This window comes from Osmerus eperlanus, chromosome 6 (assembly GCF_963692335.1).
Source record: "Osmerus eperlanus chromosome 6, fOsmEpe2.1, whole genome shotgun sequence".
In the NCBI taxonomy this organism is placed as follows: Eukaryota; Metazoa; Chordata; class Actinopteri; order Osmeriformes; family Osmeridae; genus Osmerus; species Osmerus eperlanus.
In genome coordinates, this window is record NC_085023.1 from 21,262,269 (window position 1) to 21,286,119 (window position 23,851).

The 23,851-nt window shown below is 49.6% G+C and overlaps 1 protein-coding gene across 1 annotated transcript; it reads right to left on the reverse strand.

The window, feature by feature from the left end:
* Positions 1 to 1,924: 1,924 nt before the first annotated feature.
* Positions 1,925 to 23,421, reverse strand: sptlc3 (serine palmitoyltransferase, long chain base subunit 3). Its single transcript, XM_062464349.1, has 12 exons — positions 23,177 to 23,421; positions 20,774 to 20,965; positions 19,360 to 19,514; positions 19,036 to 19,184; positions 15,297 to 15,421; positions 14,332 to 14,425; positions 12,860 to 12,965; positions 10,366 to 10,585; positions 7,239 to 7,365; positions 4,408 to 4,543; positions 2,950 to 3,079; positions 1,925 to 2,597 (listed from the first exon to the last, which is right to left on the reverse strand). Exons 1-12 carry the CDS (start codon positions 23,285 to 23,287, stop codon positions 2,484 to 2,486), a joined length of 1,659 nt encoding a protein of 552 aa, XP_062320333.1. The 5' UTR covers positions 23,288 to 23,421; the 3' UTR covers positions 1,925 to 2,483.
* Positions 23,422 to 23,851: the final 430 nt, after the last annotated feature.

The window sequence follows — 23,851 nt, forward strand, 5'->3', positions numbered from 1 at the left end:
CATCTGTTTTCCAGACCTGTCCAGCCCCTCTGACACTGTGACACAGAGGAAGGGAGCTGCTGGAGGTGTGTCAGGAGAAGCTGCCTTTCAGACGAGGAGCTGGTCTGAGTGTGTGTGTGGTGTTTCACTATGAGTCTGAGTGTGTGTGTGTGTGTGTGTGGTGTTTCACTATGAGTCTGAGTGTGTGTGTGTGGTGTTTCACTATGAGTCTGAGTGTGTGGTGTTTCACTTTTCCCCCAGCCACACATTTGGATTCTCACTTTGCAATCAACTAAAAATGAGCAGGCTTACTTCGTATAAACACAATGTCCTGGATACATTTAGCACACAAGCAGTTATGAACAGGCTCTGGTTACCCAACCCCCTGCACTCTAAACCCCTCTCAAACACACTTGTCACTGGTTAAGCCGTGAATGAAAGTTGTGATGAGAATGTGTGAATAAGCTTACAAGAAGTGATCTGTACATCATCTCTGTGGCTCTTTGTGTGTGAATGACTCAAAGCAACACCGAGAATAGGGGTCTGGCTGGAATCTACCAGGCTTCTCACAAGCTGGATTGAGTTTCTGTTAACCTAACCTTCACTGTCTCTCCTCGTCTTTTACTGAGGAATGAGTCCATCCTTTCGGCACCTCGGTTCTTTGAAGTGGTTCTGTTTATATTTAACATGAACGAAAGGGAGATCAACCTGGGGGAAGGTGAAGCTGCGATGACGGGATCGCCGTGACCCACTGACTCCTGTCAGAGCGGCTCTCATTAGCACAGGAGGATGTGTCAGGGAGGTCATTACACACTCTCTTTTCAGTGTGCTGTGGACACATTTTATGCTGGAAGAGACCGTTCGCACAACAACCAGGGGTGCGTTTCCCGAAAGCGTCGTAAACCTAAATTGATCGTAGAATACATCGTAGGACGAATCTTAGTTTTACGGGCCGTTTCTAAAGACATCGTAGCTAAAGTGTCTCTTGAAAATTCGTAACTCTTGAAAGTGCATAGATTAGCCTACTCCTTACGAGCATGTTTGGGAAACGCACGTAAGAAATATCGATGGTTTCGTTTTTTGCTCGATCGTTGATACAATCCATCGTTATCGGGAAACGCAGCCCAGGATATTACCAGGATGTTACTATTATTATATTGTATGAGACACTATTGGGGGTGGTTCAGGGCATGTTGTACACTACAAACTTCTCTTAATACAGTCGCCAGTTGAGCCTCTTCATTGTGTTTGTATTCTTCTCCGGTCTTGTAAAAGACAACCTCTGCAGTATGTTGTTCACGTGATGGAAAATACAGTTTTATCATCCTCTGGGCAAAACAAGTGTGGACTAGACTTAAGCTGACACCTTGTGAAACACTCAACATCTCCCTTGGATTCCTCCACAAGTTAATCAAATGATTACCCCATGCCAGGAGAATTCAGATTCAAGAGCTAATTACTAGGGTTGGTTTCTGTTGGCTCAGGTGAGACATGCTCAGAATGTTCAGCTTGAAAGAACTCAGACACTGTGAGGGAGAGAAAACAGTCCCTCTTTAAGTTGCAACAATTAAGCTGTTAAGACTGAATACACAATGTCTTGCCACAAAACATGCCAAAGCACCTATTCTGTTGTGCCCAAGAGCTTTTTTTATGGAAGCAAATCAGTACCTGAATTTGTTGGTTTGGAATTCAACTCTTTAAAATGGAAAGTGTGTTTAAATTTCAATATTAAGTATTCAATGCCTTTAAAAATTCTAGACATCAAGTCACTGATTTGCTTCCATACTTTTTAGATTTGAGATTTAATTGCATGTCGATGAGGTAATTCCAACTGTCTATCTTTATGGAAACTATGTACTATTATGTATAATGAAACTATTATGTGTTTCTATAGATACCACACTGGTTGTGTAGCAATTTACTAGAACTGTTTTCAAACACTGTCTGGATGTGATAGTCATTTATGTTCAGACAATCGATAACAATCAGAGTTTTTCGCTCAACACTGGTATCATGGCAAGAAACGAACAAGTTTAACTGTAAATAAATCAAACAGAATGCAAATCCTACATTCATGTATTACAGATCTGTTTGGTCTCATGAAGATGTTTGTTCCAGTGATCACGACACTCCTGCCACAGACAAACTAACACCGGAACAACCACAGCCACTCCATCCACGTTTGTACATAATCTCTACAAACAGAACTAGTAAACTCTTAAAGGGACGGGATGTGGGGCTTAAGTTAATACATAATAATACAGTTCTCTCTGTCTCTCTGTTCCTAAATCGTAATAAGAAATATACGGATCTCTTCATTCACACGCTTTATAAAGGTGTGTTGTTCAAAGCCGCTGCCAGACATGGTCCTGAGTTTGTCCTTCTTGTGCAGTGGGACCGAGGGGGGTGAGTGGTCCGCTGTCACAGTGACACAGGAACACCCCCTCCACATGTGGAGCGGTACAGTCTCTCGGTGCAGAGGTCAGGGGTCAGAGGTCAGGCCATCAGCTGTCCAGCTCATAGTCTGTCTGGTCAAAGAGCTGCGGTCGTGGGCAGTACTTCCTCCGGGAGAACTTCAGGCACAGATCATCTCCCACTTCATTCATATCCTGCAGCACCTGAGGACAGTGTAGGAAGGTAAGTATGCAAAAGTGTGTGAGTGAGAGGTGTGTGTGTGTGTGTGAGAGAGAGGTGCGTGAGAGAGAGAGGTGTGTGTGAGAGAGGTGTCTGTGTGTGTGAGAGAGGTGTGTGTGTGTGTGTGTGTGTGTGAGAGAGGTGTGTGTGTGTGTGTGTGTGTGTGAGAGAGGTGTGTGTGTGAGAGAGGTGTGTGTGTGTGAGAGAGAGGTGTGAGTGAGAGAGAGGTGTGAGTGAGAGAGAGGTGTGTGTGTGTGTGTGTGTGTGTGTGAGAGAGAGAGGTGTGTGTGTGAGAGAGAGGTGTGAGTGAGAGAGAGGTGTGTGTGGGAGTCTCACCTTGTCCAGCATGTCTCTGGTGTGCGCGGCAGACAGACAGAAGCGAGCGCGGGCCTCACCGATGGGCGTGGCTGGGAATCCCACCACCACCACACCCACCCTCCTCTGCTGCATGGCCCGAGAGAAGGCCCTGAGGAACACAGAGCAGCCATCACAGGCAGGACCACAGAGCAGCCATCACAGGCAGGACCACAGAGCAGCCATCACAGGCAGGACCACAGAGCAGCCATCACAGGCAGGACCACAGAGAAGCCATCACAGGCAGGACCACAGAAAAGCCATCACAGGCAGGACCACAGAGAAGCCATCCCAGGCAGGACCACAGAGCAGCCATCCCAGGCAGGACCACAGAGAAGCCATCACAGGCAGGAACACAGAGCAGCCATCACAGGCAGGACCACAGAGAAGCCATCCCAGGCAGGACCACAGAGAAGCCATCCCAGGCAGGACCACAGAGAAGCCATCACAGGCAGGACCACAGAGCAGCCATCACAGGCAGGACCACAGAGAAGCCATCACAGGCAGGACCACAGAGAAGCCATCCCAGGCAGGAACACAGACCAGCCATCCCAGGCAGCCCTGCACCCTTTGGTTTAAGCTAAAACACCTGCAGCAGAGCTCCATGTACGGCCCCTGAATATAATCAATCCTGTTTACCTTTCACTGACAGGGTTACAGGTTATGTAAACACTTAGTCAGCTCACATAGGAGGAACTCTCTGATCTCAGCAGCGGTGGCTGGAGTGAATTCTTTTTGGAGGGGGATGAGAGAGCGAGGAAGGGGTGGGGTGGGGGTGTGTGTGTAAAAGTGAGAGACAGAAAGAGAGAGAGAAAGAGAGGGGGTGAAAGTATGTGTGTGAAAGAGAGACCGACAGAAAGATAGAGGGTGAAAGTGTGTGTGTGTGTGTAAGAGAGACAGAGTGGTGGATCCTGCAGTGTGGGAGACAGACTGAGATGCCTGCCTGCCTGTGGCACTAGCAGGCAGGGCATAGTGAGCAGTTAAAAGGCCTGGCAGCTGCCAGCAGCTTGTATGCGTGCCAGAGGCCTGTTATCTTTGGAAGGACCCTGAAACGCCTGTGAGAGGGCCACACTCGCACGGCACATTCTCACACCACTGATTCCCCGAGCATCTGGCCCATCCAGCAAGGCCCCCATGCAGAGACACTGGGAGAATCAACACTGACCTCTCTGGACTGACAAGGGGAAATTACTGTCTCTGTAAAGGTTTTGAAAAGACCAGAATTACACCTATGGTCTGCTAATCATTAACCCTGTCACTGAACTGGTTCTCAAGCATTTAGACTTCAAATCCTAAGGCCTCCACTTTGTCTGAATCCTTAGTACAGCGGGGTGACATGCAGGAATGGCCCAGGTGACATGATGCAACTGTATACTGATGGCAGTTCCCAGTGTGGGTTCCTCCAGGTGTGCTGTCAGGGTCAGGAGAGAAGGTACTTACACCACTTTGCCAGGCATGTAGAGCAGCACGGGCACCACAGGAGAGTCCTCGTTACCATAGATGATGAATCCCATCTCCTGCAGTCTGGATCTGAAGTACCTGGTGTTGTCTGCCAGCTGGTGAACCCTACTGATGCCTACAGAACAACAGCAAAGGAGACACAGTTACACATGCTCTAGCACCTAGCCCTTGTAGCTGGTGACTGTTGATCCAGACAGTACAGATAGTAGCAGGGATACAGAAGCTTACACATGCTCTAGCATCTAGCTTGTGGCTCTACCAGCCTCCACTATGACCCCTCCAGCCTCTAGTAAACAGCCTCCACTATGACCCCTCCAGCCTCTACAGTGGACCAGCCACCTCCTCCATGATCCAGCAGCAGATGGTTTTGTTTTGTCAGTGTCTCAATGCGGCGTGCGCTGCCAAGGCAGGGCTTTACAGCGCAGGATACGATAGCTTTCACCCCCCCACACCCTGCCCCTGGACCACAGCCCAGGATGAAACCCAACACAAGTAGCGCTTAAGTGTTATGTCCAGATAAATATCACCACAGACAAATCAATAGCATGAGAAGGGGCCTGCTGCAGCACCCCCCAGGGCTCTCTAACCATGTGGAGCGAGGGACAGCCAGAGGCCCAGGCAGAGGCCCAGGCAGAGGCCCAGGCAGAGGCCCAGGCAGAGGCCCAGGCAGAGGCCCAGGCAGAGGCCCAGGCAGAGGCCCAGGCAGAGGCCCAGGCAGAGGCCCAGGCAGAGGCCCAGGCAGAGGCCCAGGCAGAGGCCCAGGCAGATCCTCTGTTGCAGCCACAGAGGAGGTCTTCGGCTCGGGCCAGGACAGGAACACAGAGCCCCTATCCCTCTGCTTACCTGGGAACAGGTTGGGGACCTTAGATTTTGTTACTAACCACACACACACACGTGCTGTGTATGCACATATATTAAGTATACACACTGTACTATATACTATATACATGTTTCTTGCTGCTGCTTGTTGTGATGATCTCTGTCTCTCTGTCTCTCTCTCTCTCTGTGTAGGAGTGTGTGTGTAGGAGTGTGTGTAGGAGTGTGTGTGTGTGTAGGAGTGTGTGTGTGTGTGTAGGAGTGTGTATGTGTGTCTAGGAGTGTGTGTGTGTGTAGGAGTGTGTGTGTGTAGGAGTGTGTGTGTGTGTGTGTAGGAGTGTGTGTGTGTCCAGTTCCTCTGACCCGTCAACCCACGACACGCTCTCACAACCTCCCTGAGAACCCTCCCTGAGGACCCTGCCTGAGAACCCTCCCTGAGAACCCTCCCTGAGGACCCTCCCTGAGAACCCTCCCTGAGGACCCTGCCTGAGAACCCTCCCTGAGGACCCTCCCTGAGAACCCTCCCTGAGGACCCTGCCTGAGGACCCTCCCTGAGGAGCAAGTCCCCCTCCAGCCTCCCCAAACACAGACCTGCTGCTTGGCCCGAGTGCAGCGCCCCTGGTGCAGAGAGCCCAGCGCCCCTGGTGCTGGATCTCCTCCCAGAGAGGCAGGTCAGGAGGGATCTCCTCACAACAAGCAGCTGTTTTCCGAGGGTGCGTCAGGCCCCAGGCATCTGTAGGAGAGGGTTACGCAGCGCTCAGCACCACAGATCCTGAGACCTTCAGCTCCCGCTCTGCTGCCACACACACACACACACACACCATCTGGACTCTGGCTGACTGATGTGAAAACCAGCCGCAGGTAGAAACTATGCAGGCTCAAGTAATCTCACATGCTCTCTCATTTCAATAGAGAACTCACTCTTTCTAGTAGTCGATATCCAACACACTTATGTACCTTTCATTGTACTGTGTGACTATAACACTGTGAGACCGTACATACAGAACTGTATGATGGACTGTAGGGTCCTAGATAGGCCTCTCCCTCCTAGACACCACTAGGGAACTGTCTAACTTACCTGTCCTGTCTTTGTTACAAATGTTAAATGAATTTGAAGGTTTGCAGGGAGCCAGGCTCAGAGAGGCCAGGCCCAGAGAGGCCAGGCCCAGAGAGGCCAGGCCCAGAGAGGCCAGGCCCAGAGGGGCCAGGCCCAGAGGGGCCAGGCCCAGAGGGGCCAGGCCCAGAGAGGCCAGGCCCAGAGGGGCCAGGCCCAGAGGGGCCAGGCCCAGAGGGGCCAGGCCCAGAGAGGCCAGGCCCAGAGGGGCCAGGTCCAGAGAGGCCAGGCCCAGAGAGGCCAGGCCCAGAGGGGCCAGGTCCAGAGAGGCCAGGTCCAGAGAGGCCAGGTCCAGAGAGGCCAGGCCCAGAGAGGCCAGGTCCAGAGAGGCCAGGCCCAGAGAGGCCAGGCCCAGAGAGGCCAGGTCCAGAGAGGCCAGGTCCAGAGAGGCCAGGTCCAGAGAGGCCAGGCCCAGAGAGGCCAGGTCCAGAGAGGCCAGGCCCAGAGAGGCAGTGCCCAGAGGGGCCAGGCCCAGAGAGGCCAGGCCCAGAGAGGCCAGGCCCAGAGAGGCAGTGCCCAGAGAAGAGTCCTCCCTTCCCAAAGGGATCTGACCGGCCAGGCTACAAAGGCTCTGGGTGTCTGGAGCCATTACTGCCGAGGCTGTTCATCTTTCCTCTCAGCACACGTGAAACTGATTTTCCCCCAGGCAGGGTCACGTGCAGGGGCCCTGTTTGTCTTCCCACCCCCTGACCGGACCCCTGTAATCGCTAGCACGTTTCCAGACCGCTGCGGCTGTTTATCTTCCCCTGTAGAGCTGGGCTTACCTACAAGGCTAACACTGGTCCTGCTCTGAAGGAGGGTCCGGGCTGAGTCTACCCAGCGCCAGACTCTCTGCTCCTGGGGTGTGATTAAAGACGGAGGGAGAAGGATGTTCGCTCACCCACTGTGGTCCCGTCCAGTCCCATGATGCACTTGATGGCCCGGATGATCTGCTCCGTGATTGGTGGAGACATGGCGGAGGCGTAGACCGCACTGTGGGAGTGGCAGCGAAGGTAGTCCACCAGCCTCTGCAACAAATCAGAGGTTCTAATCAACCAGTTAATCAGAAGTTAGCAATCAATCAATCAGAGAGGTAAAGACAGTGTTGACTGGTGTTGTGTAGGAAATACAGTCCCTGTGAGGAGAAAAACACCTAATCTATTACCGTTTCTTAGAGGCACATGCATGTTACTATTGTTTATATGAAACAAACTAGGTAATTTTACGGTGTGAAGATTTTCTCTGACGGACACTCTGACACAGCAACCTAGCTGTCCCTTTGAGGTATTTCAAAACCTGCAGTTGATCTTTTGTTGTGTTCTATGAGAATACAGCATCCAGTAGTACATTTACTTCACAGGAGGTACAGCAGTGAGGTACAGGAGGATTAAAATGTTTATATTCAACAGAATGATATCATTTTGAGGTGCGTATTGGGTCTAGGCATGTAGTTATCCCTAGGGACCACTAGGGCGTGCCCAATCTCTGAGTGGTCATCAAACCCAATCCCACCAACCAACACCTTCCTTACACGTTCTTTACCAGTCTGGGGCTGTGACTGTGCCCAGGGGCCCTGGTCTGGCCCTGGTTCAGGGGAGAGAGCCCTGGTTCAGGGGAAAGAGCGACCCTGAGGTGACGTGAGCCAGGATGAGGGAGCCTGCCACGCTCGATACGATCTGCCTCAACTATCATCTGAGAGGTAGAGAGCAGGAAGCAGAGAGCAGGAAGCAGAGAGCAGGAAGCAGAGAGCAGGAAGCAGAGAGCAGGAAGCAGAGAGCAGGGCTCAGGAAGCTGATCTGGTCTCTGAGACACGTGTGTTTGTGGTTTTGGTCTGGAGGAGGAGGCAGAAGGCCTGCCAGCGGAGGTGTGGAGGGTGGGGTGCTGGTGGTCAGGGGTGGAGGAGAGTCAGGACACCACTCCCCCGCGCTGCCATCTGTGTCCACCGGGGGGCGGTGGGCCTCTCCGCACGTGAGGGCCAGGGTTCGGGGGGGAAACGCTCGACCTGAGGAGGAGAACGAGGCTGAACCGCCATCTGCTTCCGTTTACGGAGCGGGGATTTTCACTGCTTTAGGGCCTTGCAGGATCTCGGAGCGACAGAGATAAAGCGGCCAAGAGGAAACGTCCGAAATCCCCCCTGACCCACATCTGTGGAGAGGAGAAGCCAGTGGGCAGGAGGCCTGGACACCCTCTGAGCCTGCGAGCAGCTCGGTGACTGTCCGGTCACACTGCAACAGCCCTGCACATGCCAGCCCTGCGTTCACAGGTAGAGAGCCTCAAACAGCCTCACCCACACATGGATGAAGTGAGTTATGAGCAGTTTGCAGTCTACTCATTAGGGTACTTATTTCTGGCAAGCTTATAAAATATGCTCGACATATCCCTGCCTTCCAGAACACATCTGCTGGAACTGTTTTTAGTGGGCCGACCCTGAATCCATTTAACGCTGGATTTCGAGATCTCACCACAACAACAAATCAGTCCGATATCAAGGCTTCCTCCCAGTGTTCCCTTCAGTGGAGTCTAGACGTGTACCGCAGACAGCTGTCAGGGGAGGCGGCGCTCCAACTTCAAACACCATCACGCTTGTTAAAGGCCATCCTGTGTAATCTAGAGCGCAGTTCCGACATTCGCCACAAGAAGGGGCTGGCAGGCGGCCAGCTGCACCTTGGTGTCCCAGCAGCGTGGAGCCGGGCTGGCCCTGCGCGCAGGCAGGAAACAGGTCCTCTCTGCTCAGCTAATTCAAACAACATGGGTTCCCTCACCCCGATTCCTTTCTAATCAACTGGCACGCTGCTGCTGATGTGGTTGTGGACTGAAGTCCACGTTTTAATGGAGTCGTGAGAAATGACAAAGACTCCGAGACACACGGAGATCTGAACATTTGTTGGGCACATGAGGCGAGAGAGAGAGACGGGCGGGGGAGAGGGAGAGAGACAGAGACGGAGAGGGAGAGAGAGAGACAGACGGGGGGAGAGAGAGAGAGAGAGAGAGGGAGAGCGAGAGGTAGAGAGAGAGAGAGGGAGAGAGGGAGAGGGAGAGAGGTAGAGAGAGAGAGAGAGAGAGAGAGAGGGAGAGCCAGAGGTAGAGAGAGAGAGAGAGAGGGAGAGAGAGGTAGAGAGAGAGAGAGCGAGAGGTAGAGAGAGAGAGAGAGAGAGAGGTAGAGAGAGAGAGAGAGGTAGAGAGAGAGAGAGCGAGAGGTAGAGAGAGAAAGAGAGAGAGAGAGAGAGAGAGGGAGAGAGAGGGAGAGCGAGAGGTAGAGAGAGAGAGAGAGAGAGAGAGAGGGAGAGAGGGAGAGAGAGAGAGGGAGAGGGACATAAGGGCTGGTGTAGATGAGGTCAGGGATAGTTCTGAAGTCGTCCAGAGAAGGAATCTCCATCCATCTGTCCTCAGAGGAGAGGGTGTGACAATGGGTGAGACAGGGCCAAACAGCTCACACGCTATTCGTCATCCTGAAGACTCACCACGCTACTGTACGGAACCTCCTATCAGCACAGCCATCTACAGACCCCAGGATTATCCTGTTTTGCTAGCCACAGATGTGACAAATGAGTTCCAAGCACGGGAGGAGATGCTAAACAACTCAAGCTAGTCAAAGTGAAGACATCTGGTGTAGGTTTCTGCTGAGCAAACAGGAACACAGAGGTGTGGTGGAGCGTTGTGAGCAGGTGTTAATACTAGCCTACCCTGCTCCCAGCAGACAGGAACACAGAGGTGTGGTGGAGCGTTGTGAGCAGGTGTTAATACTAGCCTACCCTGCTCCCAGCAGACAGGAACACAGAGGTGTGGTGGAGCGTTGTGAGCAGGTGTTAATACTAGCCTACCCTGCTCCCAGCAGACAGGAACACAGAGGTGTGGTGGAGCGTTGTGAGCAGGTGTTAATACTAGCCTACCCTGCTCCCAGCAGACAGGAACACAGAGGTGTGGTGGAGCGTTGTGAGCAGGTGTTAATACTAGCCTACCCTGCTCCCAGCAGACAGGAACACAGAGGTGTGGTGGAGCGTTGTGAGCAGGTGTTAATACTAGCCTACCCTGCTCCCAGCGATGTAGCCTCCACACGCTCCAAAGCTCTTGGTGAAGGTCCCCATCATCACATCCACATCAGCAGGGTCGACCCCGAACAGCTGGGTCACGCCCCGCCCTGAGCCGCCCACCGCCCCGATGCTGTGAGCCTCGTCCAGGTACAGGTAGGCCTTGTACTTCTTCTTCAGGGCGATGATCTCAGGCAGGCGCACCAAGGAGCCCTCCATGCTGGGGTGGAGGAACACACACACATATATTATTAAAGAAGAAGAGAGCACAGCAACATTTCCTTCTCAGTGTGACCACAGTGTGACCACAGTGTGACCCACAGGGCTGACAGCTGACTGGGCCTCCTGTAGCTTCACCTACACATTATACAACCATCCATGCCCCATCTCCAAAGGATCTTATCCCTCCCCCTCTCCTGTTTTCCTCCCACCTCTCTCCCTCCATTCCTGCCGTGCACGGCAGCCCTTGTAAGGGCAGATGGAGGCTGGGAGTGTGTGCTGTGCCTGGGCAGGAAACTGAGTTCCCAGACCTGCTAGTCTCCCGTGATGGAGCACCCCTGTACCTCCTGTAAACCAAACGACAACAGACAGGGTTCCTGCAAGACTTATGAGGACTTCAAAGGAAGCATGATCCCAGCTAAAGCATGCTCCAATCTTTATCCAACTCTTTTGATGTCCTGGGAGGGAGGGAGGGAGGGAGAGGAGGGGGGGCTTTAAAAACTGTACCTGCCCTGTCTGTGATCTGCAGGGAATCTTCTGATAAGTGTGGCTTTGCAGATAAGGCATTTAAGTCATTCCAATTAAGAGCTGGATTGAGGTGGAACTAAAAGGTTGGATTTATATCCGTTGACGACCACAAAAAAAACGTTGGCAGATCACTGGAGGATAAGAGGACTCCCCCTGGTCCACCTTCCCCATCACACACTCATTTAGACGGGTATGTTTAGGGGAATGTCTCCCTTAGAGCTGTACCTCGATGGGGAGATGAAAGATACCGTGGGAGAACTGCAAGATAAAGAACAGAACAAGATAGAGAGAAGAGGACCAGGCGAGCAAGCGATGGTGAAAGATAAGACAGAGAGGGAGAGAGAGGGAGAGAGAGGATTGTGGAGGAGTGAGCAAGAGAGGAATGGAGAGAGTGAGTAATACAAGAAGGAGGGAGGGAGGGGAGAGAGGGAGGGGATAGGGAGGGAGGGGAGAGAGGGAGGGGAGAGAGGGAGGGAGGGGAGAGAGGGAGAAACCCAGTTGTGGTTGGAGGTGTAGTGGAGTGGTTGGAGGTGTAGTGGAGTGGTTGGAGGTGTAGTGGATGGAGGTGTAGTGGAGTGGTTGGAGGTGTAGTGGAGTGGATGGAGGTGTAGTGGAGTGGATGGAGGTGTAGTGGATGGAGGTGTAGTGGAGTGGATGGAGGTGTAGTGGATGGAGGTGTAGTGGATGGAGGTGTAGTGGAGTGGATGGAGGTGTAGTGGATGGAGGTGTAGTGGAGTGGTTGGAGGTGTAGTGGAGTGGATGGAGGTGTAGTGGATGGAGGTGTAGTGGAGTGGATGGAGGTGTAGTGGAGTGGTTGGAGGTGTAGTGGAGTGGATGGAGGTGTAGTGGAGTGGATGGAGGTGTAGTGGAGTGGTTGGAGGTGTAGTGGAGTGGATGGAGGTGTAGTGGAGTGGTTGGAGGTGTAGTGGAGTGGATGGAGGTGTAGTGGAGTGGATGGAGGTGTAGTGGAGTGGATGGAGGTGTAGTGGAGTGGATGGAGGTGTAGTGGAGTGGATGGAGGTGTAGTGGAGTGGATGGAGGTGTAGTGGAGTGGATGGAGGTGTAGTGGATGGAGGTGTAGTGGAGTGGATCTCAGTGGCTCCATGTGGTCTTGATTTGGAGCTAATGAACAGATGGAGGGTCACACAGGCGCCTGACTGTTCTCTGCCAGGACAGACACACAATCTCCCTCCTCCAGTAATCAAACAGCACCAGACCCCTAAAGCACAGCAGTCCCTCTCTCCCTCCCTCCTTCTCTCCCTCTCTCTCAAACAACTACCTAACCACCTCCTGACCCACACAGACGCACTCTCCGAACACACAGACACACCTTCATGATTATTCCACAATACAGAGTAAGAACATGGAAAAGAGGACATCACAAGACCTGAGCCACACACATGCCTGAGAGAGAGAGACATAGAGAGAGACAGAGAGAGAGAGACATAGAGAGACATAGAGACATAGAGAGAGACAGAGAGAGAGAGACATAGAGAGAGACAGAGAGAGAGAGACATAGAGAGAGACAGAGAGAGAGAGACATAGAGAGACAGAGAGAGAGACAGAGAGAGAGACAGAGAGAGAGACAGAGAGAGAGACAGAGAGGGCTCCTCAGGTCACTAATAAAGATTGCCGTCTGAGTGGGCTGAACCCTGGCTCCCTTTAAACTACAGAGCACCTGTAAGCCTGCAGTCAGAGCAGAGCTGGGGGAGGGAGGGAGGCAGAGAGGGGAGGGAGGGATGCTGACCTGTAGATGCCCTCCACCATGATCAGCAGCTTCTTCCAGGGTCTGTGGGTACGAGGCTGACCTGAACACACAGCCTCCTTCAGCAGTCTCTCCAGGCTCTGCATGTCTGGGAGGCACACACACACGCACACACACACACACAGACCGACACACAAACACTCATCAGAATCATCATCATAAAAGGATGTAGTTTAAAATCATTGCAGAGTATGGCTGAAAAAAATAAAATAATAAAAAGATTGATTGTGTGTCATAAACCTGTGATATTACCACTATGAAAGATAACAGCCTGTGGGGAGATAAGGATGGCCAGAGCAGATCACTGATTCACCTGCCAGCAGCACCTTTCATAAAGCTCAAACAGCAAGTACCAAAGCAGAACGTAACTCCTTAATACCTGCAAGATGTAGCTAGAGAGAAGCAGCCCACACACTGTGGAAAGGCTGAAGGCCTATGGGAACAGAGGGTCTCACAGGGAGGAATAATGGCCAAACAGCAATGGTGCATTTATTAAATAGTGTTGAAACACTCCCTGTCCTGTGATCATGTCGTGAGAGCTCGATGTTATGAGCTGCTGATGTACAGAACACAGCGGCCAGGAGATGGCAGTATTGACCAACTCGCAACGAAACCCAACCACCTCCAAACAGAAACAGTCGAACAAGAGCTGCCTCGTTTATTAAATCAGCCCACAATCAATCGACTGAGACTAGAACACGTTTATCAACATGACTGTCGTGTCTGTCCCTGCACGGGGCCTTGAAAACCTTGCTCAGGAATCCCCAGGTATGCACATCACTCATGATCCCTGGCTGCCACGCGGCTACAAACAGCCCCGCAGGCCACATGCCGAGCGCACGGCAGGGGGGTGAGATGGGCTGGGCTGTGAGGGATTGGAGGGAGAGAGGGAGTCAGGGGGGGAAATGGGGAAGGAAGAAGGGATGGAGGAGGGAGGAAAGGGGGAGATAGGCAGGGAGGGGTCAGCTGGTGAGGTTCCTGAGGCCCTGCTCTCCCAGGAGCCAGGCCCCCGGGCCCTGGAAGGACCCTTAACTGACTCTGCTTGTACCTGTCAGCACACATTTGCTGCTGCAGGTCTGCATGTCAGATCTGCTCATTTGTCCTGTCTGCCGAGAGAAGGAGGGGGAACGTTTCCAACGCACGCACACTAGTCCTCCACTCAATCTTATTTACCTCTCTTATCTTCTCTAGGAAAAAGAATTAGACAACACAAAGCCTAATTGGCATAGTCCACAGTGTATTCATCTACATTCATTATTATTGTTTGATATTTGGACACAGCATGTGATTTGGTTCATCTTAAAGTTAGACAACAATCCCCTGGGAGGGAGGAAGCAGGAAGCAGGAGGGAGGGAACAGGAGGGAGGGAGCAGGAAGCAGGAAGCAGGAGGGAGGAAGCAGGAAGCAGGAGGGAGGGAGCACGTATGGTACGTCTCCAGACTGGGTCTACTCACTGTTGTGCTTGAACACCCGGATGGTTGCTCCTGACAACCGCGCTCCCAGGATGAGAGATGTGTGGTTCAGTTCGTCACTCAGGATCAAGGAGCCCTGGAAACAGGCCGAAACAGGGCGGGGTCACAAACAACATCCCTTCAAACGAGCCAGGCCCAAAACTAACAAGCCTCCTCTAACACATACAAGCGTTCCTCAAACACAGACGCAGCGCAGCAGCCATCGCCAAGCAACCATCGCCAAGCAACCTCCTATTTGCATCGCCCCTCACAGCTCAAACACACTCCAGAGTCAGTGGTCTGGGGGGGGGGGGCTCCCTGGTGTACCAGTCAGCAGGGCTGTCTGGTCGGGCCTGCTACAGCCTGGGTCTCAGGAGATTACCTGCGCTGGACGGAAACATCCAGAAACTCTGGATGCTTTCTACTCTCCCTGGAGGATCTGCACCATCGCTGCGTTTACTACCCACCACACAGTCACTTACACCCCAGCCCCCGGCCACCCCCTCCCTCTCCCCCCTCCTGTCTAGTCCAATCAGTGACAGCCAAGCTCTGCGTTGCCGACGGCGAAGCCTTGTGGCTAGCTTGGTGCGCCAACAGAGCCGGGCGTGGAGCAGTCATGCCCGTGAGGGGCGCCCGCTCCGACGGCTGCCCTTCGCTGCCTAGCGTGCGGGCCTGACTGACTGTGGAGGCCCTGGGCCTGCCTCCTCCTGGCTGCTGTTATGTCTAATTAGGATTTTAATTAATGGGGGTGGGAGGGGAGCTGAGTGTAATTCAGCAGCGTTCTCATTCATTTAGGCCATCTGGGGGGAAGGGACAAAAGCTGAGCTAATTAGATCCCTTTAAACCGCCGCGAAAAGTCGGTTCTACAGAGCAGAAGTGGCGCAGTGCTTTGTTTTGTGGCGTGTGCGGTGTGTGTGTGTGGTGTGTGTGCGTGTGTGTGTGTGTGTGTGTGTGTGTTTGAGACGGACCTTTCCAACCAGTGCTGGTATGTTCATAGAGTTAGTAGCGAAGCCCATCCCAAAGGCCATGCAGGCCTCTACTCCCAGGAAAGACGCCACCAGCTGCTCCAGTTCCTGGTGTATTCTGAGGTTACCTGCCAGACACAACGACAACAACAATCACTATGACAGGACAGAACACAGCTCTACACCCACCACGGCTCTTAAGAAGCAGCCATGACAGCCTAACCATGTTGTGGCTTTGTTGCTCTGTGTCATCTCAGGCAGGTGTCAGGACCTAATAGGAGCTCGGTGAGAGACTGGTCAGCCAGGGGGAGTATCTACACAATCATAGGGCAGGAGGACGGTTGCACTCTGGGTGAAGAATCCCCTCCAAGTCTGTACAAGATCAACAAATTATGACAAAATCACAAAACCAGGCTTATTAATCAATCTGCTGGGTGTTCCACAGCGCCCATGATCAGATAGTAATATGAATACTGAAACATTTTTTTCCGATGTTGTGCAAGAAAGACACATGCTAATGGCCTTGTCCAGGACAGCTGGTGGAAAAGTTTTTTTCTTTTCACTGCAAGATCTGCAACTGGTCTGTTGTCATACATTAGAGTAACTTCATGCAATAGTCATTTGCATTATATCAAGCCAATATAATTGCGAAATATACTGAGTCTCCATCAATTTACTTTTTTAAACAAATGAACATCATTATCATACATCTATGGTCTAAATCTATCTAAATCTAATCACTGATAAAGACAGAGCTGGAGAGAGAGAGAGAGAGAGCCAGACAGAGAGAGATAGAGACAGAGAGAGACAGAGACAGGCAGAGAGCCAGAGAGAGAGACAGACAGAGAGACAAGAGACAGAATACATTAAAATGCGCAGTATGACACATTCAAGATGTTTCAGGAAGAGGGAGTGGGGGACTGAGGAGCGAGGTCTACAGAGCAACAACATCTCTCTCTCTCTTTCCAGCCTGTCCTATTCTGCTTTCTCCATCCAGCTCCGCCCCAGTCAGATCGATTCAGATGTTTCCTAAAGCCGTCAGACTCTCAGACCCTGCTGGCACGTGCAGGTCGTTTAATCAGGCTGCACTGGCATCTGGTGTCTTCGTAGAGTTTCCATGCCGGCTCTGTCCTCCTGCTCCCTGATCACCATGCCGGCTCTGTCCTCCTGCTCCCTGATCACCATGCCGGCTCTGTCCTCCTGCTCCCTGATCACCATGCCGGCTCTGTCCTCCTGCTCCCTGATCACCATGCCGGCTCTGTCCTCCTGCTCCCTGATCACCATGCCGGCTCTGTCCTCCTGCTCCCTGATCACCATGCCGGCTCTGTCCTCCTGCTCCCTGATCACCATGCCGGCTCTGTCCTCCTGCTCCCTGATCACCATGCCGGCTCTGTCCTCCTGCTCCCTGATCACCATGCCGGCTCTGTCCTCCTGCTCCCTGATCACCATGCCGGCTCTGTCCTCCTGCTCCCTGATCACCATGCCGGCTCTGTCCTCCTGCTCCCTGATCACCATGCCGGCTCTGTCCTCCTGCTCCCTGATCACCATGCCGGCTCTGTCCTCCTGCTCCCTGATCACCATGCCGGCTCTGTCCTCCTGCTCCCTGATCACCATGCCGGCTCTGTCCTCCTGCTCCCTGATCACCATGCCGGCTCTGTCCTCCTGCTCCCTGATCACCATGCCGGCTCTGTCCTCCTGCTCCCTGATCACCATGCCGGCTCTGTCCTCCTGCTCCCTGATCACCATGCCGGCTCTGTCCTCCTGCTCCCTGATCACCATGCCGGCTCTGTCCTCCTGCTCCCTGATCACCATGCCACCCCGCAGTGTTGCTTTAGTTCTGCATGGGATCCGCCAGGAGAGTGGAGTTCTCCCAGAGTCACCTGGGTTACCTCAAGTCAAGTGTGAATTATGTCCATTAAACTTCTGATTAAACGGTGTAGGCTGTGTGAATGTCACAGGTTCGCCTGAATGCCAAGTAACGTTTTCACCGTGGTAACAGCAGCCCCTGATCAAGGTTGGAGACGCCTGCGGATCAGAACCGCGCGTGGGCGGATCTTCAGGATTACACTTACTTTAGTTTTTCAGCACACGTGACACGAGAACGTCTGCCAAGATTTCAACACCAGGAGTTAATCATTTCCATCTCTGACCTCGCATATGTAATCTTATAAAACAACCAATAAAACTGTTCAGTTGTTTTACTCTAGGAATGACATCACCATGTCACCGGCCTCACAGCTTCTAATGTTTGAGACGTTTGTACCTCAGGTCCATCATCCCCAGAGGCAAGTTAACCACTCTGAGGAATTCAGTCTCTGTTAATCACTGTTAGAACAGTGAGAAATGGAGGACGACACACTGAAATGCCTACCTGTAAATGGTTGACGCAACCTTTTTTATACGTTTCAAACACACACACAGTAAACACAGCAACTTCCCCTTCCTAGTTGACTCCAGCACAACATGGCCACACTCAGGATCCCTCTAAGCAGACAGCAGCAACTCACAGTGAGCAGTCTGCTTTGGGGCCAGTTCACCAGATGTGACTGCGCTCTGTAGATAAATCACTCCATGGGAGCTAAACATTGGATATGAGGGTGTTGTTCTTCAAACATGGATGCTGAGATCATTAATAATTGATGCTTAATATAACCCCATGGAAAGGGCTCTCCCCCAAAAAAGAAACACATTACAAACATGTGCAGAAACCACCTAATTTGGGTAAAAAAAAGAAACAAATAAATAAATAAAATTCTTCCATGAATAATAAATGGCGTGGGTGGTGTTGGTGGGGAGGTACTTTGTACAAACATCCACATGACTAATGATCGCATGCTCTTTCATCCCCTGGCCTTCGGTTCCTGTCTCTAAGGTCATCAGGGTCGTGTCAGGGAGCTGGAGGGACACACTCTCTCAGGGCTCCTAGTGTCACATCATCGCCCCTGTCGCCCTGCCCCCGGCCCAGGTACAGCAGATTGTGCAGCCCCAATTGTGCCCACGCCCACACCAAAACTAAACAACTATTTGGCCAGAACAAAGACATTTAGTCAAGTAGGGGCTTATGAAAGGTTTCAAGTGGAGACTGTCGACAACGTTTGAACCGCTCATCAGGTTATACCACAACAATAGGAAACAGAAACCTGATTGACTAGTTCTGGCATTTAAGGAAGTTGCGAAAGTTGGCCAACAGTCGTACAGCAGTAGTAAGGCCAGATATAGGTTAGATTACCAGATGTCTCTTCAGATCTCCTCACTTCTAACTCTGATACTTCCGTGGACTATTTTAAAGTGTTTCGTAATGTTACAATACACCAGGATATCTCCATTGCTCCATGTGGACCACTATGTAATGATCCCAGCTTATGCTCAAACTGTACATAATTTAACAATGGCTGAATTATTCATACATCATAGCCGCCGCTGGAAAATAATTAAAGATTCTGGCAGTATAATTCATGAGAAAGATAATAAATGATGGTGCCTGAGATAAAAGAGTTGGAATTTCTTGCCAGTTTGATGGTTAACCGTATCAGTATCATACTGTACCCTAGTTACCTTACGGCCTAATATATGACTAATACAAACAAAAAGGGAATTATAAAACTGTGTACTGTAGAAATATTGCAGTAAAACCCTGGAACAAGCGCAATCACTCTGGACAACATGTTCCCGTGGTTTCTAACCTTCAACACCGAAAGTCGAAAGTGCGTATTCCGTGGAATCGAAAGTCAACCAGACTTACCCATTTCCTGTCTTGTGCTGCAGACCCCAACGCCATACTGACGTGTTTTGTCAGCCACGGTTTTCAGGAAGTCGGCGTTGTTCTCCGCGAAACCCAGGTAGTTGTAGGAGCCCATGTTGATGACATTCTTTATCGTCTTCCCAGTTAACCTGCAGTAGCGGAAACATCGCTTATCATTTTCTATCCTGATTGCGTCCGGTTTGATTACAAAACTAAAACAAGCACATCGTGTTCGAAACAGATCATTCTACGCGCATTAGCGGGATCAGGTCCCCGTTGGAGAATAACGTTCTATTATTTAGTAATTGAAATGAAGGACATTACCTGAAGGTCCAGTTATAGTCATCGGAAACTCTCTCCATCAAATCAAACACAGGACCAGGCAGACTGCAAATGGGTCTGTTCCAATTGTCACGCACCCTCATGTACAGGTTACGATTGTAAAAGTTCTCAAAATCTTGATAAAGTGGAACGAAATCCTGCCAACGAACAGAAATATTAAATCAGAGGATGCAAGTAAACATTTAAAACACAATTAATGGCATGAAATAACATAGACGGAGGGATAAAGATGTGTCATATTTAACAGACGGGCCATGAAAGGCTTGGAGGGCCCTATGAAATAAAGTCCAGTGGAGATTGTATTACAGCCCGTTTGAATCGCTACTGATCACAAGGTTGGTAACTGCTGTGTTCAAAGGGCTCCCTTAGGACAGGAACACAGCACACCAGCATGACTGATATGGAGAAATGTCATTAACCGTGTTTATAAGAGCCTTTGATGATCCCAGTTTCAAGCCTCCATAAACAACATGAAGCATCTGAGCCAATGAAGGGAGTTCTCCCAGAGAGCACAGCACACATAAGGCCCCAGACACACACTCGTAAAGTGACCCCTGCCAAACACAGGGCGCACACTTGCTTCTTTACCCTCCAAGACATCTGCCCCTTTGTCACTGAACAAAGCACTTTTTACTGTCTTTCTGACATTCAGACTGATTGGAATGGCTTAATATGGCAAAATAAATTACTCTTGTAAATCTACTAACAGCAAGTGTGTTTCCGTGGTGGTTGAATCAGTCATCTGTAGAACACATCAACAGATTCAGTATTTATACCCTTCCCATTTTCCAAAAGCGGAACTTTTTGGTTGGAACGATCTCAGAGGATAACAGCGAAGCAGTAAAAAATACATTTGAATCCTCTGAGAATTAATTAAGTCTTCAACAGATACTCTCCACGGTGTCCTCACTTTCACCCACAGCATCACAGGATCAAGGATAAACAAGGAGGAGGAAGACTGAGAAAAAAGGACTGCTTTGAACATCCACTCATCCAAAGCAGCATTTTTCTGCATTGAAATAGGGCATGAGCAAAGTGAGTTTTGGACTATCTACCACCACTATATTTGATGTTAACTATATGTCCAGAGAGCGAAAGAGAGACATAGAAAGTGAGAGAGAGTGAGAGAGATACAGACAGAGAGAGAGAGAGAGAGAGAGAGAGAGAGAGAGAGAGAGAGAGAGAGAGAGAGAGAGAGAGAGAGAGAGAGAGAGAGAAAGTGACAGAGTGAGAGAGATACAGACAGAGAAAGAGAGAGAGATACAGACAGAGAAAGAGAGAGAGATACAGACAGAGAAAGAGAGAGAGAGACAGAGAGAGATACAGACAGAGAAAGAGAGAGAGAGAGAGCTAGACTGAGACAGAAAAAGAAAAAGTGGGGCGAGGTGTTGCTCACCTTCTGTTCATGCCGTTCCTGGGCAAGGTTGCATCTCTCCAGGCCCACCGCCCTGAGAAAGTCCCTGAAGTAGCCGAAAAGGGTGACGATGCCAAATCCCAGGTATGTCATAACAGCCACATACATGGGCGCCTGTTCAAACGCCTCTGACATGCGTCGCCTGGGGCATGGCCCCTTCCACAGGCCATTTCTCTGCAGCACAAAACAGAAAGGACACATAAGCATGTGTATTCTGCATTGTGAACAAACATTGATCCTTGGAATGATCTCATATAGTGAGGGAGATTTTCGTTTCGATAATCAGCAGACATGCTGTTAAACAGGTATTACTTTTTAATCTCTTCATTTCAGATTCAGAGTAACAGACTAAAGCCATAAACAGAGAATAGTAATGAAGACAATATTCAAACGTACATCGCAACTAAGCCTTTTAGCTAATGATGTTAGCGTTGGTAATTAAAAATATGACCAAGAAAAGATTTACCATTTATAAAAGTTTTTAGTTTACCAGCCAGTGAATACAGGAAAACCCCAATTTAAGTTTAAGAACATGAGATTAAAGATAACATTTCTTCAAGGGACTTTTAAAACTGCCTCTAGTAAGCTTGCGTTGTCCCCTACCTTATTCAACATCAAATTCAATGAATTTCAAGGATGCAACATTGTTATGCAGCATGAATTACAGATCGTTGTCACCACTCACTAGGACATTCTTGTGGCAGTGACTTTCCCGCCTGTACATCTGCTGACACTGAAGGGGACACTTCTCTTGTCTATATTACATGAGACTCATGACTGAAACCAAGAGGAACTTTTGTGTATCTTGTATTGTAGGGGGTGGGAATCTTTTGGTACCTTACGATTCGAATCGATTCTTGGTGTCACGAATCACTAAAAAATTGATTCACGATATTTTGCGACTTGTAATCCCCCCCCCCCAAAAAAAATATACATAATACATTACAAGGGTGTTTTTTACATGTGTGAATCAATGTGAATCGCTAGAAGACTGAATCGCAATTCAAACGTGAATTGATTTTTTCCCCCACCCCTATTGACAGTCAGTGGATCTGACAGAGATCAGAAAATGCAGCTATAAAGACGATGAACGACATGTCCTTCTGTTTGATCATATCATGTTAAAACCATCCAAGATACACAGAAGTTCTACTGCTTCCACTTTACATCATATATGTTTAGGAATGAGGTGAGGCCTTAATATTGTAAGCACTGCCAAACCCAGGGATTGTAGTTTTATTTGATTATGTGTTAGCCCTACACTGGGCAATGTGCACGCATCTGACACCATTACAAATACACAATTTGAAGCAATAGCCTAATCTTCCAACCACAAATCCTTAAAATGTGCACTTCATGAACATTACAGGTAAACTAGCTACATTTAAATGATCCAATGACAACTAAATGTAAAGTGTAACTCTAGATATATTGCATTATGCAAGTTGGAGAGTCAGTCGCAGAAATTAAACTAGTTTATGTAACTAAGTCCACTATGAAGCAATCACTTCTATATGATATGTTGTAGAAGAATATAGCCTGACTATATCTAAACTGTGGATTCCAACCCTTTCAAGGTTCATGTCCCATTTACAAAAACTTTCAAGGCCTGATTTTAACTTTCTATACTTGACAAACTTTCAAGTATTTTCAAGGCCGGTGGTAACCCTCTGGCACTCAAGTTGTGGAACACAACTTGAGTGTGTTAAAAAATAAATGGGGTCAAAAATTACAACTTTTTACTTGCAGCAGGACTAGGTCCAACTACACCTTTGAAAAGGTTGCTGGAGTATGAATGACAATGTGGGCGTTGTGCAACCTTGATTTTTCGTCCAACACGGTGGACACTTCAAAGCAGTAGCTAGCTAAGAAGATTGACGTTAGCTCAAAAACTGACATACCAGTACAAACAGGAGCCCTATTTTGTTTTGCATAGGCTAGCCTATGTGGTTTCGTTCGTACTGGATCATTTCCTCATCCACATAAATACAATTTTTACAATTGAGGCACATTTAGAAATAGAAGTGACTCCCTTGTATACTAAAAGTAAAGAAAAAGTAAAATACTGCTTTGCAAGTCATTTTAGTGTGAGAAATCCCAGACCGCTTTTTGTAGACCAACAACGTTGACTACGTTAAATCACAACTGTCAGTGTCAACTGAACTGGGCGCGCCAAACTAAAAGATTGAATCTGATCTCGACTCCTTCTCATTAAAGAGCATGTGAGTACCCCCTGGTTAAACGTTGGCCAGCCTAGTCGATTCCCCGACTGAGTATATTATTTTGACAATATCTTCTGAACAACCTGTTTTAAATGATGACAATTGTAGGAATGCAATTACCTACGTTGCGGTCGATACTTATTTCCTTTACGGCTATACATACCTCAGCCTTGTGATATCCATTTGTCCTTTTCTTAATACCGTTTTTCAAGTCACACTGGTTTACATATTGTTTAATATTTCCGTTTTGCACAGGACCTTCAGTTCTAGACATTCTTTTTCACAAAGTAGAGTCAACTCGACTTGAATGAAGGAAGTGTATCTCCAGAGTTTGGACTCGCGGTTTGTGTGCGTAGCTACCTGGTGACTTCCTCATTGCCCTGTCACTCTAGGAACCATGCGCACCTATGTTATGGTTTGTAATTGTAGATCCACCGGAATTTAAAATCTGTTGCCCAGTTTCAACAACCCAACCTATTTTCATAATTTTTTTCTTTAAGGTCCAAACTTTCACTTCTCTAATGTACAAAGCTATATGCTACTGAATCCAGGAAGAAATTGCCACTGACATACAAGGAAGTTCTGCATTTTAAAGAGTACTTTTAGACATGTACACTTAGCAGACGCTCTTATCCAGAGCGACTTACAGTAAGTACAGGGACATTCCCCCGAAGCAAGTCTGGTGAAGTGCCTTGCCCAAGGACACAACGTAATTTTGCACAGCCGGGAATCAAACTAGCAACCTTCTGATTACTAGCCCGATTCCCTAACCACTCAGCCACCTGACTCCCTTAGACTGTTTAATGTACTTACATTGAACCAGTCTAAATCAAGACTT

Coding starts and splice junctions, on each gene's coding strand:
- sptlc3 (XM_062464349.1), bottom strand. CDS start 23,287: ATGTCTAGAACTGAAGGTCCTGTGCAAAACGGAAATATTAAACAATAT. Junction 19,185..19,359: donor GACTATAACTGGACCTTCAG/GTAATGTCCTTC, acceptor CCGCTACTGCAG/GTTAACTGGGAAGACGATAA. Junction 2,598..2,949: donor CCAGAGACATGCTGGACAAG/GTGAGACTCCCA, acceptor CACTGTCCTCAG/GTGCTGCAGGATATGAATGA.